The following is a 19,921-nucleotide window of genomic DNA, read 5'->3' on the forward strand; positions in this document are numbered from 1 at the left end:
TTCCAAGTCCGCAGTATGGTGCCATTGTGAGCAGAGCATTGTGTCCTTGGGAAGGCATGTGTGTGCTCTGCTTCTCCTGCAGCCATCTCAGGGAATGCTGAATCAGAAGTTCTCAACCTGTGGGTCGCGACTCTCACGGGGGGGGGGGGGTCCTCATATCACATCTTTATATTAGGATTCATAACCATAGCAAAATTACAGTTATGAAGTAGCTTTTATGCAATAATTTTATGGTTGGGGGTCACCACGACAGGAGGGATTGTACTAAAGAGTCGCAGCAGCATCAGGGAGGTTGAGGTCACTGCTCTAGGTAATGCCTCACCTGTAGCTGTGCCAGAGGGAGCAGGCCAGCACTCAACGGTGGAGAGCTACCCATCTCTTAATGTTCACCTTCTTCCTATCAGCTGGGTGACCAGGTTTCTTTTGTTACACTGGTGAGTTTTCCTAGAACCCTAGCTTATTCTTGACCTCTCTCCTTTGACTCTGCCTGTCCAGGACATGGCATCTCCTTCTCCCTTGCTCAATATGGAGTGATGGCAGTAAGCTCAGGAGGGACTCAAGGGGTAGGTGATGTGTGGGTAGCTGCGGCACCCAAAGGTGACTCTCTGGTCTCCAGCAGAGGCTGGAAGGCTGCCCGCCTTCCTCTGTTGTCAAAAGTCAGGATCTCGGACTGGGCTGGGAACAAGTTTATCCCTTCTGAAATGTTCTTTGCTGTGTCCTGGGGAGGGACCCACAGTACCTTTCTTATACCCGGATACACTTCACCCACCCTACTGAGATGGCTCCCAGCACATGGCACCAACCCTGCCTGGAAGGATTCACAGAAGCGGACACAGGGGATACAGGCAAAGCATCCCCAGGGGTTCTTCCTGCTGGGCTGAGCCTCGGAAGGCCTGGTGTGGGGAGCATGCCTCTTCCTCAACCTCTGCACTTGAGGTCTTTCGTCCCTGGATTGTGACATGTAAACATGAGAAAGACGAATGGAGAGGAGGCTAGGGAGTGACTGTGCATGTCAGGAACGGCAAGGATAGGCTCAGACTGGGCCTCAAGAGGGTGGTGACCTGCCTTACTTCACCTGAAGCCTCGGCATGGCCCTGCAGCGCTTCCTTTACTGCCCCAGCCCCGACACTGCCAGAAGTAGAACAGAATTTCTTAAAGCTTTTGTTACCATTTAATTATAATAGGCGAGAACCAAAGGAAAGGGACTCGGAGCCCTGGCCGTATGGGTGCCTACCAGACAGCTAGACTCTTGCTGCCTTGACTGTCTGAAATGTCAAGGGGACCCTTGAAATCCTTTGTCCAGCTCACAGCACAGTGTGAGTGGGAGCCAGAACTGAACTCCAGAAGAGGATGAATGGAGAGACCCCACCACCCAAGTCACTGCCTACGATGGCCACAGTTGGTATAAGTCAAAACTGTGTCTCCCTTTTCCCTTCCCTGATGCTGACATGGGACCTGTGCTTTTGGTCCCTAGGGGAGATTAGGCGAGAGACAAGTACTTCACTGGAGGTGTGGGTGGGTCTCTAGCTCTCTTGGGTCCTGTCCCAGGTGTAGAAAGAGCTGAGGTACCTGTGCATGCAGAAGGACAGCAGGGACCCTCATAGAGCCTCTACCTGATGGGTGTGCATGCTTCCCCAGATCCCTGATGCCGGCCACTTTCCTAGTCTTCATCAGAACCTCTCCAGGTCTTGGGACTAGTTCAGGGTCCCTTGGTCCCCCCAGCCTATGGTCTCCCAGTTGAGTGTCTCTCAAAGATAGCTCTAAGTGTTGTGTCTACTGTATACCTGGAGCTCCTTGTTATGGGGGTGCCTCACAGGCAGTCTCTAATCAGGTTCCCCGTTTCCAGACACAGGACTCCCAGAGGCCATAGGCTACAGTGACACAAGCCTTTAGCAGTTCCCAGCAGCAGGATTCAGGAGACCTAGGCTCAGGCCAGTTCTGCTTTTGTGACCCAAGGGAACAGGGAGGCCTGCTGCTCCCAGCTCGTGGCAGACATTAAGAGAACTGTCACTCAACGACGCATGTGTTGGAATGGGTCCCAGTGGTGGGCTGTCACTCCAGGTAGCTCGGACCCTGGGAGCCTTTGCGGCACGGTAGCCCGCACGTTCCTCTTGATGGAGGTATGAACCGGTGCTCTCCGTTGAGAGTCTGCAGGACGCTAACGGCGGAAGCATCTGGTCAAAGGGGCCAAGAGCAGTGTCCGTCCTCGTGCCTGGGAGGCCGGGGACCCTGAGGGCCATCAGCCGAGCCCCTGCGTCCTAAGGCTGAGACACCCAGCCCTTCAGTGAAGACAATGGTGGCATACTCTGTGTGTACGCAGGGGGTGGGGAGCTCTGGAGTCTTCTGTCTTCCTTGAAAGTCCAGCTCCTCGTAGGCCACACTGAAGACAGGCGCAGTCGAGGCGTCCTCCTTCTTCAAGGGAGGAAGAGGAAAGAGTTGTCTGTGTAGTCAGTTGGGGGTGGTGTGTGCATCCCATAATCTCGGCCATTCCCTATGCTGAGTTTCCAGTCTGTCACTGGATTTGGGGTTCTTCTTAAGAGACCTCAGCCATGAAGCTGGGACCTAACAGCTGTCCCTTCTCCCTTCTTCCCTCTCTGAGATTTAGGATGTAACCCCTTTGTTTCGGGCTCGGTTTCTACCTCTAAATGGTCCCTGGCCTCCTTGCAGGTTTAGTATTCCAAAATGTGACATTTTTACTTTGTCTCTACCCAGAACAGAATGACCATGGGAATGTCAGGGCTATGCACTCTGGGGTCAGTGGATGGGTAGAACATCAGAGTATGGCTGAAGGATCCTGGTGGGAACTGAGAGCTTAATTCTCTAGGCTGCAGCCCCTAGGCCCCGTGGTCTCTCTGCCTGTACCAAGCCCTGGGGTAGACTGTGATGAATCCCTCAAGAAAGGGGACCCAGACTCACCAGAGGCTGTTCCTTTCTTCCAGTTCTTCTGGCCTCTGTTGAGAAACATATTCTGAATTAGTGGGGCAGCTGCTGAACCATCTTTCCCGGTGGAAGGGAATGCCTTGGCAGTGTGGTATGGTGTGGTGTGGTAGTGTGTGTGTGTGTGTGTGTGTGTGTTTGGAGTAGGGGTTTCAGGCCCTGAAGAGATAGACCATGGGCAGGCATCAGGTTTTCTATTCCCACTCATGTTCTTCCCATTTAGTAACTGGGAGTTCCCACTCGGACCATGAGTTGTGGACTATGGGCCTGCCACAGGGACGGATGCCCATCTGTGCCCCGTTTCCTAGTGCACCACAGCACATGCCGCAGATACTATGTGTGGCTTCTTAGCTGGTTGATGACCAGAGTTAGCTAGGAGGCTCCTGGAGAGAGCAGTGTAGGAGTTGGTTTCTTTCTGACGGCGGCCTGTAGGCTGAGGTAGACCTTTCTGCCAGCCACAGAAAGCGGCAACTCTCACCAGCTGTTTAGTTAAAACCCGCAGCCTGGAGCTAGCTATGCGTGGGGTGGATACAGGCTCTTGTAGTGGCTAGGATGTGTGTGATGTTCCAAGTGGGTGTGAAGTACTGGGACTGCAAGGTTTCAGGACAGTCAGGAGCCCTGGGGAAGGAAGGAGGTAGAAGTGTTGGAAGGAGGCATTGTGGGTGGGCAATGGCCAGCAGGGCTATTTTGCAAGGCCTGAGGCTTTGATTTTGGTGGGGCTGGAGTAGGGGTAGGGGCAGGGTTATGACGAGCCTTACCTGACACACCTGTTGAGCAGAAAGCCGCTAGGACCCAGGCCAGCAGAAACAGCACAGGGACACCCACTAGGACGCTCATGATACCGATGACCAAGCCTTGAAACTGGCCTGCTGGCATGGGTGAGGGGCTGGGGTATCTTGTTGAGGTCTCCAGGATTCGCTCTACAGGACCATAAAGGATAGAGTTCTAGGACACCAGTCGTGTATTCGCTTTAGGGGCAACCATCCTGCCTACTTCAAGCCCCCTTTGGATGGGTAGTGACTGGCCACCCACCCTACTTCCATGTATTCCACCATAAGGAGTCTCTGATTCAGGCGTTTCTAGCCGCACCTGTTACCACAAGCTCTGCGCCAGGGCTCTCCTTGATTTGTGTCTTGGGGGGCAGGGAGATGGCCCCACAGAGGTAGATGCCACTGTCGTTGCGCCGTGCGGCGAGGATGTTCATGTGGAAGTCATGCCCGTTGGGCAGCTGTGTGATCTGGAAACGGCTGTCCCGGACGGGCTGGCTGATACCGTTGTAGAAGGCGGCCTGCTTTTCAGTCTGGTTGCTGGGGCTCAGGCGGTACCAGTTCAGCATAAGGTCCTCGGACCAGTTGGAGAAACTGCAGGTGAAGGTGGCATTTGCTCCCTCGGACACCGGGAGCCAGGCTGGGGAGAAGGTGAGGGGCCTCCAGGGCCCGCTGGAGACCTCTGAGATGGAGGAGAATAAAGCTCTGTGAGGAAGGGGTGTGGGTACCCTTTTTTGATTATTTTCTGAAATCTCTGGGGGAGAGGAACGGTTCTCTCAGATCGACCCCAGGTCAGAATCTCCTAAGCAGTACCCCTGCCCAGGAGCCTGTAGCTTCTCGTGGCTATGTGATTTCCTACCCCCAACAAGCAGGGTTCTTCCTTTAGCGTAACTAAACTTAGAGACTGGAGGCTTCTATCTGACATGCTTATTTCTGTCCTTTGAGAATTTGGGATCTCCCCTCCCCCCGAGATATCTTTACCTTCCCACTCCAGTACAAATTGTCCCGGGCCTGACTTGCATGTTCCATCCCTAGCCTTCAGGTTGGCCTAGTTTTGTTAGGAGGGTCAGTGGGATGCTGCAATGGGAAGTGAAGACTTCCACGAAAACCCCAGACTTTGGAGGTAGTGTATTCTTTAGTAAACTTGGGGTCCAGGCTGTGTCCTGGACCAGAGACGCTGTCCAGCATGACAGAGCTGCCCTGGGTAGCAGAAGGTATGGGACAGCCGTGTCTTCCAGCCTTACCAGAGGTCACAGCCAGGAGCCTCCAAAGATCATTGTCCCTGAAGTGGACAGAAGGAGAGGTCCCATGGTGCAGGACTCCCCGAAACAAAGATGAATGGGATGGTATGACTGCCAGAGCGTGGTCAGGAATGTCTCACACATCATGCAGGGCCTTGTGGCTCTTCACGGCAAGTGTCTATCTCACTGACAGGCTTCTTGTCACATACGTGCACACTTTCATATAGCCTCCCACTGGTACTGTAAAACATGCCCTACGGGGACCCATATGATGCCAGCCGTTGAACCCACAGTCAAGTATGTGGGTACAGTCAGAAGCTCCAGGGGCAAGGGAAGACAAACCTGCCGAACACACACTTGCTGGGAAGACTGCTATGCACACAGGAAACAGCCACAGAGACATCCTTAAAGATGCTCTGGCCTCGACTCTGACTGTGCTGCCAGCTCTCTTTGCCCTTGGCCTAGGTAGTCACTGGGTACCTGGAACTTGTAGAGAAAGGGCCAGTGCAAAACAGAGCTGTGTCCTCAGCTGTACCTAGACATATAGCGAGGGAATTCTACCCAATTACATGACCCAGGGCACTGTACTGTAAACATTGCACCCACCTCCAGTGTGGGGCATTTTACTATACTTACTGGGCATGGTTCCCTCCCAGGGTGACAAAGAGTGAGGCTGTGTTGCCGCGGCTAAGGTTTCAGCCTCAGAAGATACAGAGAGAGCGGGAGTCAGAGGCAAAGAAGAGGGGCTGGAGAGGCAGAGGACGGATGGAGGTGGAACTGAGGGTCCAAACACCTGGCAAACAAGGTATCTGAAATCAGCCTCCTCCAGGTCTGAAAGGGAGCTGGAGATACTGCAGAGTTATCTGGAGTGAGCGAGGAGATGTTAGCAGAGGAAGGCCCTAAGACATTCCCATCCTGTGGCCTTGCTCAGAAATGATCTCCATCACCAGGCAGGAAGAAGCAGAACTGACATTTCCCCTCTTTGAGGTTCTCAGCTATACGTGGGTGATGGATGCACAATGCCAGGTCCTGCTGATGATCTAGTGCCACTTGGATTGAGGGTGGGCGTAGTCTATGAGCCAGGCCTGGAGTGCTTCAAGGGCTAGGGTCCCTAGATCCCATGCAGTTGGTGAAGCCTGAGTCATATGGTTCTGGGTTAGTGGTCCATGTAGGTCTGTGTGGGCCAGGAGGACCAACGGTGTCAGGGATCCTCAGAGGAGCCACACCCAGGCTGGGGGTGGCCAGGGTGAGATCTTTCCATCCTAGCAAAGGTTCTGTTCCTCCTCAGAGGCAACACAAACACCATGGGGCTACAGTATACTCTTTCTTTGGTCTGTCTAAACCACACGCAGCTAGCATGTCACAGCCCAGCAGTGTCAATAAACCTCTTCTTTGAACATTCACTCAAGAAATACAGAAGTCTTTTTTCAAGAAAGCCTCCAGCAGCTATAGTAAGGTTAGATTCGGATTTGGCGAAGCAAACGTACCTTCCCTACCTTCACCCTTCTAGACTCTATCAGTGTGGTCTGGGCTATTGTCTTCCTCCTTGGAACTAAAAACCTGGGGTCCTTTTAGCACTCTAGGTAATCTGTCCAGCTCTACCCTGACACCATAGACCCACCTCCACAGCCGTACTTAACCACCCATCTCCAAACAGATTCTCAAGAGTTCCCAGGGTCATGAGGACCAGAAAAGCCCCCAGAGAGCCAAAAGGCATAGCACTCTTCTTTGTTCTGGGTAGCTGTGACCTGTGAATGCACCAGGCCCAGATGTCACCTCCTGTCCTCGGATGGGATCCATCCACTAGGCTTTGGGACCATAATGTGTCCTCAGGGAGCCACCTGCCACCCACCCTCTCAACACTGGCCCCTAGGTTGCCCGAGATGAGTTCTTGGTAGACATTTGATCACGGGTCTCAGAGCCTTGCCTCGTCTCTCCTGCTCCCGTGTCTAAATTACGACATTTTGGGTCACTTGTCTTCTCACTGACTCTGCTATCTATTCCTCTGGTGGCAGGGTCGATAACTTCCCAGGTCTCTGCCCTCTTGTGGGTCTCTGTCTGTGCCCATCCCAGGGCTCTGTCTTGCTCTGTCCCTGTCCAGGTGGCCCCCACCATGTCCCTTCCTCCCTCCTCAGAGCAGTCCCTGCTCCCTCTGTACCCCACAGCCTCTTCGCTCCCTTTAGTCATCTCGCATGGGAATTCTTTTCTTGAACTGGCATGTGCCTTCCCTCCATGTGCCTGTGGTGGGCCTAGAGATGACAGGGGTGGGGATTTCCTCACAGTGGGGATGTAAGGAGAGACTGGGCTTTGGCAAGAGAGCATCTGCCTCTGAAGGCCACAAGGTGATAATACTATATGGAGGATACCCCCTGGGACTCAGGTTATCCATAGTAGTACAGTGTCACTCAGAAATTACGCCCCTGAGAGAGCTATTAGGAACTGGACTGGGAGCACCTCATCGCGTGATGGCGGCTAGGTGGGTTCAGCATGAAGCATCTCCTGCAGTCCTGAGAAAGCGACATAGATGCTGCTGTGTCTGAGGCCCTAGGCAACACCTCTGAGTCTCCCTTTCATGCTGTGGCTGCCTGTGGGAGCGCACAGGTAGATGAAAGTGAAGTGTCGCTGTGGTTAGAACGCATAATGGTGGCTTCTCGTTTAAAGACAGGAACTGGTTAAAGAGCCGAGGCTGGCCTTGAACTCACAATTCTCCTTCTGCTCCCGAGGTGCCGAGATCACAGGCAGGAGCTGTCCTGCTGTGAGAAAGACAGGCACTTCCAGTTAATCCAAAAGTGAGTGTGAGCGGTGAGGAGCTGTGAGAAGACTGACTTCTGGGTACAGTGAGGGAGGATTTCCCTGTGTCCCTTGCACTGTAAGTTCCAGGAAACTGTTCTGATGCCGTTTGCACAGTCAGAAATTTCACAGGAGGGAGAAAGGAGAGCTGGGAGAGGGAGTTTGGAAAGGAAAAGTCAGGTGTAGCAGTATGTGCTTGTAATGTCAGCATCATGGGAGGTAGAGACAGGAGGATCTGTGGAGATTTACAACTAGTTAGCTTGCCTGAAGAACACAAGCTCCAGGTTTAGTGGAAGATACTGTCTCAAGGGATATAGTGTGTGGCGATGCAATAGTTTGAAAGTATCACTTACATTTTAAGAGACTGGAATTTTTGTTGGGACTCACAGCCAAAGTTAATAACAGATTGTTGTCACTGAAGACTTAAGACTGCTATCCTATGTCAGTGTGGCGAGTTCTCAGAAAATTAGGAAACAACCTTCCTCAAGACCCAGGAGTACCACTTTTGGGTATATACCCAAAGGATGCTCAATCATACCATAAGGACATGTGCTCAACTATGTTCATAGCAGCATTGTTTGTTACAGTCAGAACCTGGGAACAACCTAAATGCCCCTTGACCGAAGAACGGATGAGAAAAATGTGGTACATTTACACAATGGAGTACTACATAGCAGAAAAAAAATGACATCTTGAATTTTGCAGGCAAATGGATGGAGCTAGAAAACATCATTTTGAGTGAGGTAACCCAGACCCAGAAAGACAATTATCACATGTACTCATTCATAAGTGATTTTTAAACATAAAGCAAAGAAAACCAGCCTACAAATCACAATCCCAGAGAACCTAGACAATGAGGACCCTAAGAGAGACATATATAGATCTAATCTACATGGGAAGTAGAAAAAGACAAGATCTGCCGAGTAAATTTGGAACATGGGGACCTTGGGAGAGGGTTGAAGGGGATGGGAGAGGCAGGGAGGGGAGCAGAGAAAAATGTAGAGCTCAATAAAATCAGTAAAAAATGACTGTTAAATTACTGTATACTCAGCCTGTTTGTTTAACCCTCCTTTAATTTTTTTCTTTTGGTTTTTATGACAGGGTTTCTCTGTGTAACCCTGACTGTCCTGGAACTCACTCTGCCTTTAGAACAGGCTGGCCTTGAATTCAAGAGATCCGTTTGCCTCCCAAGCTTTGTGCCACCGAGTCCCACTATAACCTGCCTTTAAGAGAACAATATAACAATGAACCTTACACGCCTTGGATCTCCCATGTAATCAGCTTTTACAACCCGAGCAATGCATAGCTGCAATCTTAAGTTACACACTCTTCCATGCCCCTGACCCAGATAATGCATGTGGACTGTTCTAAAATCTGCCTTCTAAAATCTGTCAGAAAGGTGGAAAGCATCCGTGTATGGGTACTGGGTGGTAAGGGTGCTTGTCATCTGGGTCAGCTGTGATCAGTGGGAGCCAGCGACTTAATCCCTTGTTACACTCTTAAAGATTTCTGTCAAGTATCCCATTCTCTCCCCGATATGGTGCTTTTTACGCTGTTCAGTAATGACAGAGCAAAGTCCCTTCTTAGGGACAGACAGACAGATACATGCATGCAGAACTCATACAACAGAGAGACACCTTCACAGATACAGACAGCTATGATTGACAGACAGACACCACACACAGACATGGACAGCCATGACAGCCACACACATATACAAGCACACAAGTACCTCATACAACAGACAGACAGTACACACAGATACAGACGTCCACAATGGACAGACAGACAGACACATACAGCTCATACAGCAGACAGACACCACCACAGACATGGACAGCTACGACACAAACACACTGAACAGAAGACACAGACATATGGGCAGGTACACAAGACAGCTATTACGCAGGCACGGATTCAGACTCACATACATCAGAGAGACAGGTGGAACATGAAGTAGAGAGTTCCAATCTGGACTGTCTCTTGGTTAAGTGACTCCAAGGGGAAGGGCTTCCGTTTCTTTCCTTAATGTGACACCGATACATTACTGGGGACTCGGAGTTAATCACTAATGGGTGTAATCTGCACAGAGGTAGGAGCAACAAGGCAGGGTACCTTCCTCTGGCTGGCACACATGCACACATAGGTGCGCGCACCCACGGACACCCACATCCACACAGCAGAAGCTTCCCAGGGCTGTGGTGTTGGTTCAGTTGCTAAAGCGTCTGCCAACCGAATGTGAGGAAATTGATTTCTAGTATCTATCTAATTCCGGTGTGGCGGTGCCTGCCTGGAATCCTGGGACTGAGAAGGTGGGGACAGGAGGACACCTGTGGCATGTTGGAGAGCTAATCTGGCTGAGCGAGTAAGCTTCAGGTTCAGAGAGAGATCCTATTTCAAAAATTAAGGTGGAGAGAAATAGAGGAAGATACCTAATATTGACATCTGGTCTCCACATACATGCTCATACGCATGCACATACATGTGTGTGTACAATGATGTTCACACCCACACACTTCTTTTATTTGTAAAAATTAACAGATGAGCCTGTCCTTCACTTGGCAGTGTGCATGCCAGTGAGGCGATCTGGCTCCTTTTCATGTTTAGGTCACTTTATTTCTCATCTTGTGGGTCTCTAACCAGGATCTGGGAACCTAGAACTGACAGGGACCCCTTTTGGAGATGAACCCAGAGCCAGCCTAGTTGAACTCACCCCATTGTCTTCCAACCTAGTGGGGTGTGGGGCCAAGAATGTAATGTAAAGGGCCTCTTTCCCCTGTCCAGCCTGTCCCGGGTCTCTTGCTGCTGGAGGCCCAGTGTGGGGGTGCCAGTGCTGGTAACTTAGCCATCTGCTCTTCAACCCCACCCCTGTCCAATTTACTTGGGAGTTTTCATCCCACAATCATGCCATCAGTGAGTGCCTGTCCCCAGAACACTAACCCCAAAGTCATATGTGAGAAATTCTGGGAAGGGAGAGCTCGGGAGGGAACTGGGTGCCCACCCACAGGCGGTTGGATCATATGCTGTGGAAGAAGAGGCTGGGCTGAAAGACCGAGCACTTGCTCCGTCCTTCGTAGGATCCTCAGAACCACTTTGGGACCCTGCAAAGGACTGAGTGGAGACCACCCCCTGATCTCAGACTCCCAGCTAGAAACCCGAGATGATTAAACCTTGTTCTTCATAAATAGAAGAGCAGAACAGGGACCAAGCTATGCTATCTGCCCCCAAGAGTCTTCCTGGCCTCCTTAACCTGTGCGGTTCTGCATAGAAGGTGTAATTCGGAGATGTCAGGGGTCTTCTTGGTTTCCCTGAGCTTTTTCTTGGGTTCATGGACAGAGGTGAGTTGATGGGTGAGTGGCATGTCCTGGTTAGCTCTGGGAGGTTGAAAGGGTGAGCCCTTTCAGTCAGCCTGAACCTGGAGGGCCACACGACAAGCTCACTGCAGACCACAGGCTCCTGTGTGCTGAGGCCAACTCATAACTGCATAGACGCATTCAGTACCTTATTTAGGCAAAACCCATCTGAGATGACGAAAGCATGGTCAGGGGGTGATAGGGGTCTCCTTATTCATTACAAATGGATTGTATCCCCTGTGTCCACCTGGAGAAATGTCCCCAGTGTGAGGCTCCCAGAAGGGCACCTCCAAAGACGATCAGGATTGTAGTTTCAAGTAGATGTGAGATGCCCCAGATGACACTCCACATTTCTTGCCTAAGCGGCTAAGGACACAGGCTAACCAAGCCAAAGGGTAGGCAAAGAACCAAAACCATGTCACCCACAAGGGTTCCAGCCAGGGAGAAGAGAACCAGTTAGATATCAGAGCCCTAGCTGCATCTAGGTGGGGCTGTGTCTCCATGGGACTGACAGGGATACGGAGTAAGGGGTTTGCTAACATCTGCCGTTGATGCTTAGTGATGCAGAACCCCAAAGAGATGTAAGGAGATGGGAGATGGGGGCTGAACTGTTCCTAAACACTAACTGGAACCTTTACTCCAGCACCTAGGGATAGAAATTCACTAGCAGTAGGGGCTAGCTATAGGATTAATTAGATAAGGTCACTTTGGAGTAGGGTAGGTCTCAGCTAGTGGGACTGATGTCTATGTAGAAAGCGGATTATGCACACTGACGCATGAGGGTAAAGGCAGAGGAGGGGGATGTGTCTAGGTACCAAGAACCCAAAGGTTGTTGGAAAATTCAGAGGCAGGAGGGGGACTTGGGACTTACTGGCTCACAGGGACTGAGGATCCCCCTATCTTGAGTTCCAATTTAAGACCCCAAGCTTAAGACGATGCTTCCTAAACCCCCTCTCCACTAGCTGTGGTTTGGTGACAGTGGTCCAGTCAAGCCAACAAAGGCAAGAAGTATCAATAAGCCAGGTGAGATTGTGTGTGCTGGTAATCTCAGCACTTAGGTAATTGGTGCTGGACAATTTTGAGTTTTATGCTAGCCTGGGCAATCTGATGAGACATTGCCCCAAGAAAGGTCAGTATTCTAAACTAATACAACACACACACACACACAGAGTTCATTCTTTCTTTCTTTCTATCTATCTATCTGTCTATCCATCTATCTATCTATCTATCTATCACTGTTTTCTAAATATCTATCGTATTCTAAACTAATACAACACATACACAGAGTTATATCTATCTATCTATCTATCTATCTATCTATCTATCTATCTATCTATCATTCTTTTATAAATATCTATCTTTATATACACAAATAAGTGCAACTCTCACCCCTCATCAAAGAAGATTTTCTTTTTTATAATTTTTTTCAATTTTTCAATTTAATTTTTTAAAAACTGTCCTTTCTCATTTTGCATGCCAAATCCACTTCCCCTCCCTCCCCAAAGAAGATTCTTTTTGCAACATACGGTGGTGATTACGGAGACACCCAACACAGTCCCTGGAGTTGGAGAACAGTGACTGTGGACGGCACAGCTCCGACTGATAGATTTGGAGCACAAACCCTGTCGCTAAGGCTCAGGGGAATCACAGAAGACAGTGTGGAAAACTTGTAGGAGCTGGAGGCCCAGGCCACCTGTTGACAGAGCGTTCCCTGGACACTACAGGGGCAGTACATCCATGAGCTCTCAACAAGCCTAGCACGATTATAACACCACTTGCCAGACAGATGTGAGCAGAGGAAATGCCACATCGTCCTATCCCCATATGAAAAGCTATAGGAGGTTAATGACTAACGAGAGAGGGGGAATCAATTGCTCCAAAGACAAATTCCCACGCAGGTTGTCCAATCCCAAGAGGTCAACCCTGAACATGTACACATAGGAGCAAACCGGAATGGACTTAATAGGTTATATATGCAGATGTGTATGTACATATATGTATATGCGCATTTTTCAAAATTATGGATTATAGAAAGCAAGTCTGACTTTAAGAAACGTGTCTTAGGATGCGCTTGGCAGTTTTCGTAAGTGGCCTGAGCAAATCTCACGAGGCCATAACTGTTTTCCCCAGACTGTAGGTGGGAGGCTGGAGAAATGCCTCAGAGGTTAAAAGCTCTGGCTGTTCTCCCAGAGGAACCAGATTCAATTCCCAGCATCCACATGGCAGCTCACAACCACATGGAACTCCAGTGCCTCCCCAGACACGAGGCACACATGTGATGCAGACATTCAGGCAAAACACCCATACACATAAGATAAAATAATAAAATGGAAAAACGAAAGAACAAAAGAAAAAAATGTAGGTGAGAAAACGGTAAAGAGACCGAGAGGCTCACCAAAGGTCACCATGCTCACCAACGGCTTTATGGACTCCTAACTTAGGGCTCTTTCTGAAAGGGTCTGCCAGCAAGGCAACCCAGGCTGGCTTTCAACTTTTGACAGGCATGCTCGGCTATGCTTGTCTTTAGTCTGGATACAGGATGGTCCATTTCCAAGCCTGAATTTCCTCACCTTAGTCACCAGGCAGTCATGGTTGAGGTTGGGAGACATGTAAAACTCGTAAGCATGAGAGGGGCTGTCTACGGGACCAACTGAAACAAAGAGGGCAAGGCAATCCGGAAGGGAGAGATGTCCTGGACACAAGGTCCACTGCTGCCAAGTGCAGGGCACTGGCTGTGTGACGTGCTCGGCGCAAAGCTGTTCAGATGGCAAAAGAGGCACGCCGGCTTCAAGACATTTGCCAGACACAATCTAGAGCATAATACACCCCTCTTTCCATACTTTGTCATGAAGTTGCAGCTGGGGATATGCCCAGTGTGCCAGGTCACCAGAGTGAGTCATAGCCCCCTTTAGGTCTCGGGTCCTTCTCTCCGATGACCCATGAGCCTTCTCCTTTTGTTCTCTGGGTTTCCTGACAAGGTTCCCCCGAGGGGCATCTTTTATCCCTATGGCCTTGGACCATCTCCCATGTTCAGGGCTGTTTGCTCAGCAGTCCTGACAGCAACCCAAGGGTTCTCCTACCAGAAGCCAGCATGGAGGCGAAGCATTCCCAGCCTCCCAACCGGCCTTGGCCTGCAATCTAAAGCGATGAGCACACTCAGTTCCCAGTCCCACCCAGCTCTCAAGATACTGAAGAGGCCAGGGTGGAGGTGACTGAGGCCTTATACGAGCAAGGTGACATCATTACAGGTAAAACATGTCCCAGGGCAGCACAGGGTAGAGGCTTGTCTGGGTCACTGTCCAGCGCTCTGTAGGAGTAGCCCTGGCCCAGCAGCTGGGTGACTTTCTCCCTAGCCCTGGGTTCCCAGTGAAGGTGGGCTCAGTCCTGAGAGTAGAGGGCAACGGTCAAAGGGTACAGGGGAATGAGGTTGAGTTTTCGCTGTGGGGAATTTGACCAGGATGGCTGTGCCCCTCGATCTCACCCTCCCCCGAGTCCACCATGGATGCTATGAGGCCAGGAATGTGCGGTCTAGAGTCCTCCAGAGATGGAAACACAGGAAACTGTGCCCACGAGGAGTATGCAGCTGATAGACCCTTGGAGAGAAATTGCCAGTCATCTATCCAGTGTGTAGGGCAAGCCTCATGGAGCGATGTCCCCAACTATAAGAAAACACAGGGGAGGGCCAAGGACACCAGGGCCTGGCAGAATCCAGAAGCAGGGCCGTAGTGGCCAAGGGCAGAGCTCTGGCCAGACCCACCATTGCTCCCCACAGGGAGGGACATAAAGGATCAGCTGAGATGGACAAATGTTCAGTCTGCCTGGAAGAAAGTGGGAGGCAGATGCTGAGCCCTGGGAGGCCCTCCACCTGTAAAACCCACCGAGGGCGAAAAAGGAGCCAATCTGGGTAACCAGGGGACACAGGTGTTCCTCTCCTCCAGTGACAGGGACTTAGGGTGTCCGTTTCGTCAAGCCCTGCCCCAGCCACCAACCCCGATCCCACGTCCCTAGGAGCCACATACCTAGAAGCCACCCTGCTTGCCAGCTCAGCTGCAGCACAGCCCAAGTGAGAGGCCAGGGCACCTGCCGCACCCACATGCCCAGAGCCCCTGACTGTGCCTCCTTCAAACGCCGGGCCTGCTATCTCCTCCTCCTCGGCTGCTCAGGCAGAGTTGTCTATAGCGGAAGGGAAACGGTCCTGGGTTATGCTGGAGGGAGGAGACCTGTTCTTGGCTCCCCGCCCCCTCTTCCTCCACCTCCACAGAGGTGGGAGAACAGGCAAAGAGGGGTGGGGGAGGGGCATGGGAGGGAGGAGGGGGAAGGAAAGATGCCTGGGAGGAGCAGGTGGGGGCGGCTAGTGAGAGGTGAGGGAGTTGGGGAACAGAGAGAGGGAAGAGAAGACCGGACACCTTTGCCTCCTGCCCCACTATGGGTCTTCTCCACTTTAGGCCCCATACTGCGGGCAGTTTTGGCCCTTTCCATTCCCTATATCCTGATCGTTAGCTCCTGAGGTTTAGGGAGCCTGAGACGAGGGCCTTACTCTTGTCCCTTTAGAGGATGGGTGTCCTCCCTGGCTGCAGGGAGGGTGAGCTGGACCTTCTCCTACCTTGTCTGGCATGTGTGTCCTTGAGTCCTTTGAGCTATGGCTTGGACCTTTACTTTTGGGAAGCAAGAGCCAAGCCACCCCCACCTGCTCTGCCTGATGGGTCAGAGGAGGCCTGAAAGGGTTATAGCGAGCCTCTCCTAGTACCCCGAGAAGATGCCTCTCTCCCCAGCTACATTCTCAGACCCAGAAAACCCCTGGGTCTGGTCTGCCTTTCTCTCTTGTTTTTTTTTTTTTTTTTTTCCCTTCAAGACACTGGGCCCACCTGTTCGGGTCACTGTCTTCTCTGCTTCCACAGTGGTCCTAGCTTTGCTGGTCTTGCTGCCCTCAGTCTTCCTCTTCACCTGACCTGGTGGTCAGTTTTTAGGTCCTTCCCAGTCAACCTTTCTAAGTCCCTAGGTGATGGAGGACCCCCCAACCCCGCCCACCCCACCTGTCCTGTCCCTGTCTCCCTGGGGAGGGAAGGGGTAGGCAGACCTGTGCATATAGCCCCAGGTTGGTTGGCCATTTGTGGGGAATCTCTGATTACTTAACAGTTAAGCTCTCAAGTGTTTTGTCTCTGTGAATGCGAAATAGGAAAAACGAAACTGCTGATATTAGATGTGCGGGTCTCACAACCCTAAAATAACCAGCCCGGCTGGAAACCATCTGGCAGCTGTGGCAGTCACCCTAGTTCAGAGGCACCGGGCTTAGTGGGGAAGGAAAGGAAATGTTACTTTGTACAGCGCCGCCGAGATGGAAAAAGAGTGTGAGGCACAGACTGGCCGCCCCCAGTCTCAGTACGGGGCTTGTGGGCAGAAGTGAGGGGGGATCCCCTCCCCAGGTCTGGCTGTTAGAGAGCCTCCTGACACCCTTGTGGCTCCCAGGCATGCTCAGGCTAGCAAGTCCCCCAAGCGGGCTGGGCAATTAGGAGAAGACCACAGGCCTAGGGTGGATTCTGGACAGAGCCCATGCAGTCTTCTTCTGATGTTCTAGCTAGACTCCTCCTGGACTCTGAGACTTCGGGCTCGACAGTGTAGAGTAGCTCATGAGGAACAGAGAGGAGCAGGAAGGAGTCTGAGCAGCAAGCTCTCATCCCATTCCCGGAGGTTGACTCAACATCCTAGGCCAGCAAGTAAAGGGACATCTTATTATAGAAAAGGAGGAAACCCCTGTCTGTCTCTCTCCCTTCCCATTCTGCTGTACTTTCTTCCTCCCCTTCATCTCTAGGCCTTATTTCTCTCTTCTTTCCTTTCTCCTCCCTAGCAGTGGGGTAAGGGACAAGGCTGGGCCTGGGGTAGCCCTACTTGGTTTTCCTGTGGCAATAGCCACTGCAACCCACTTCGCGAGGAATGTTTCCCTGAGAGGGTCTGGGGTCTGAATCTTTTGCAAGGAGGCAGGCAGTAGGAGAGAAAGGGCAGGAGGGAAAGGGAAGTGTTGGGTGTGGAACAGCAGGGTCCTATGACCAGGCCTAGAGAGGGATCGCTGGGTCATACCCCAACTCACACTATTTACGCCTTATCATACCATCTCCACAAACCTCACAATCTTCAGCATACATATTATTCCCCAGAGCCACAGTCTAAAATACACATGCTAGCCCCAAGCACACATATTCTATAAAGTACATATGATCTCCCTGTTCTCAGTGGTCTGCAAATACACGTGTAATCCCTAAGACATATGTTGTCCTCCAATACTTCCAATTCCAAACACACACACATTATATTCCATGACATACAATCTCTAACACAATACTATCCTGCAATACACACTCAATTCCAATTCTTTGTGTAGTCCTGGCTGTTCTGGCACTAGCTCTGTAGACTAGGCTGGCTCGAACTCATAGAGATCTACCTGCCTTTTACCTCCTGAGTGCTGGGATTAAGGCATGAGCCACCACTGCCTGGATCATGCTATCTTCCAATACATATAAAATCCCTGTCACACTCTCTTCCCCAGGAAAGCGATCCCCAGCATAATTCTATATCTTAATATACATGCAATCCCCAACACACATGATATAATCCACACAGTCTCAAATACATATACTATCTCACAATACACACACAATCCTCGACTCACTTTCTCCTCTGATACACATGCTATGTCCCAATATACACTTCATTTCCAACACACATACAACTTCCCAATACACACATAATCCCCAACACACAAGCTGTTACCTGTGCAGTGTGGTACAGCGGGTGTCTGTTGCTTCAGTTTTTAATGGAGCTTCATTCCCTCTAGTTGTAGGTCAGCTCTTTGATCCCTTTGGGTGCTGAGCAAGGGTTGGTGGCACAATCTGTTTCCAACTGAGGCAGGTGTAGGAAGATCCCAGTTGGTGGGGATCATGGGCAGAGTTGCCAGGGACATTCTTGTGTGGATCTGGGTATGGCCAACAATTATCATTCCGTGAGTGTGATCGTTGGATGTGAGGTTGTCATGGTAGCATGAATTGGAGAGCCTGCATCCACATGTGTTTCTTACTGGACTCCCTGGGGAAATACTCAGTAAGCCAGGTAGGAAGAATCAACCCAAGGCTGGGCTCGGTGGTCACCAGCGGAGCTTCCCTATGCCAAGCCCTCAGAAGTCTCCCCGCCCCGTTGGGGGCTCTCCTCCTTCTAGACAGGGCAGAGAAGCGTGAGTTTCCAGGGTGCTGACCTCAAGATTATCACACAAAAGCAGCCCAGGTGGAAAGTTAGGGAGAGGGGATCCCCACACTCTGGAGGTAATGGGAAGTTTCCATCTAGGTGGGGACAGGGACAGAAAGTTCAGAAAACAGAAGGATCATTTTGAAAGAAGTGTAAGGGAAACAGGAGGTAGAGGGGCAGACCAGAATCCAGACCCCAAACCCACTGTGGCTCACTGTGAGGTCTCACTGGGGCACAGGGCCCAGCGGCCCAGGTGACAGGCTGATTCAAAGGTACTTCTGAGGTTGGAACAGGAAATGGTTAATAGTGTTTGCAAATAAAAACTCTCTGTTCTGCCCTGTTTTGAAACATTTCCCAGAAGCTAAAGGAAGAGCCGCTAATTTATCTGCCCAATTTAACACACACACACACCACACTTCACACCTAATCACGTACTTGTTCCTTAGAACATATGATTTCCAGCTTCCCTTTCCTCTGAACTTTCTAGAGTGTAGTTCGTGGTTTAAATGTGCATTTGCATGTGAATTCCTATTGTGCACTTCTGTGTGTATGCAGTGTCCGTGTGCTCCCGGTGTGCCTGTACTGTGTGCCACACTAGCACAGAGGGCGTCTTCATTTGGGTCTTCTTGCATACCCAGATGGCTGCAGTATAGCCTCACTAAAGCCCTGAAGCCAGGCTGGGCTGAGATGGGCACCCAGTTAGCCACGCATGCACAGTGACCTCTGGGAAAGACTGTAAAGCCAAAGACTGCCGAGCTGCAGAGGACTGAGGAGACTAGTCACCTGCTGAGTGGGTGTGCTGGCTAGTTTTCTGTCAACTTGACACAAGCTAGAGTCTTCTGAAAGGAGAGAGCCTCTACTGAGGAAATGCTTCCAGACATCTGGCTGCAGGGCATTTCCTTAATTAGTGATTGGTGGGGAGGGTCCAGTCCATTGTGAGTTGTGTTGTCCCTGGGCTTTCTATAAGAAAGCAGGCTGAGCAAGCCATGGGGAACAAGCTGGTAAGCAGCGCCCCCTCCATGGCCTCTGCATCAACTCCCGCCTCCAGGCTCCTGCCCTGTTTGAGTTCCTGTCGGGACTTCCTATAGTGATGGACTACGAAGTGTAAGTGTAAGCCAAATAGACCTTTTTCTCCCTGGGTTTCTTTTGGTCACGGTGTCTCAGGTGTCTCATCATAAGGATAGAAAGCCTGTCACCAAGGCCAGCTGGACTGGGACTGATGAAGCATGTGATCAAACCAGACTCTCTGAACGTGGCTGACAATGAGGGCTGACTGAGAAGCCAAGGACAATGACACTGGGTTTTGATTCTACTGCACGGACTGGCTTTGTGGGAGCCTAGTCTGTTTGGATGCTCACCTTCCTAGACCTGGATGGAGGGGGGAGGACCTTGGACTTCCCACAGGGCAGGGAACCCTGACTGCTCTCTGGACTGGAAAAGGAGGGGGAAGTATGAGAGGGAGGGGGAGGGGAGGGCAGTGGGAGGAGGTGGAAATTTTTAATAATAATAATGATAATAATAATAAAATAAAACAATAGAAAGCCTGGCTAAGACCCTGGTCCACTCTTAGGTGTCTTGAGTTTGCAGTCAGGTCGCCATG

At 51.0% G+C, this 19,921-nt stretch overlaps 1 protein-coding gene across 1 annotated transcript; it reads right to left on the minus strand.

Moving 5' to 3' along the window:
* Positions 1-1,148: 1,148 nt before the first annotated feature.
* Positions 1,149-18,572, minus strand: Pdcd1 (programmed cell death 1). The gene is made up of 6 exons (XM_048441982.3): positions 17,854-18,572; positions 15,108-15,261; positions 4,027-4,386; positions 3,696-3,857; positions 2,917-2,951; positions 1,149-2,412 (listed from the first exon to the last, which is right to left on the minus strand). Exons 2-6 carry the CDS (start codon positions 15,181-15,183, stop codon positions 2,179-2,181), a joined length of 867 nt encoding a protein of 288 aa, XP_048297939.1. The 5' UTR covers positions 15,184-15,261; positions 17,854-18,572; the 3' UTR covers positions 1,149-2,178.
* Between the last annotated feature and the right edge of the window lie 1,349 nt (positions 18,573-19,921).

This window comes from Myodes glareolus, chromosome 1 (assembly GCF_982192425.1).
Source record: "Myodes glareolus chromosome 1, mMyoGla1.1, whole genome shotgun sequence".
NCBI lineage: Eukaryota > Metazoa > Chordata > Mammalia > Rodentia > Cricetidae > Myodes > Myodes glareolus.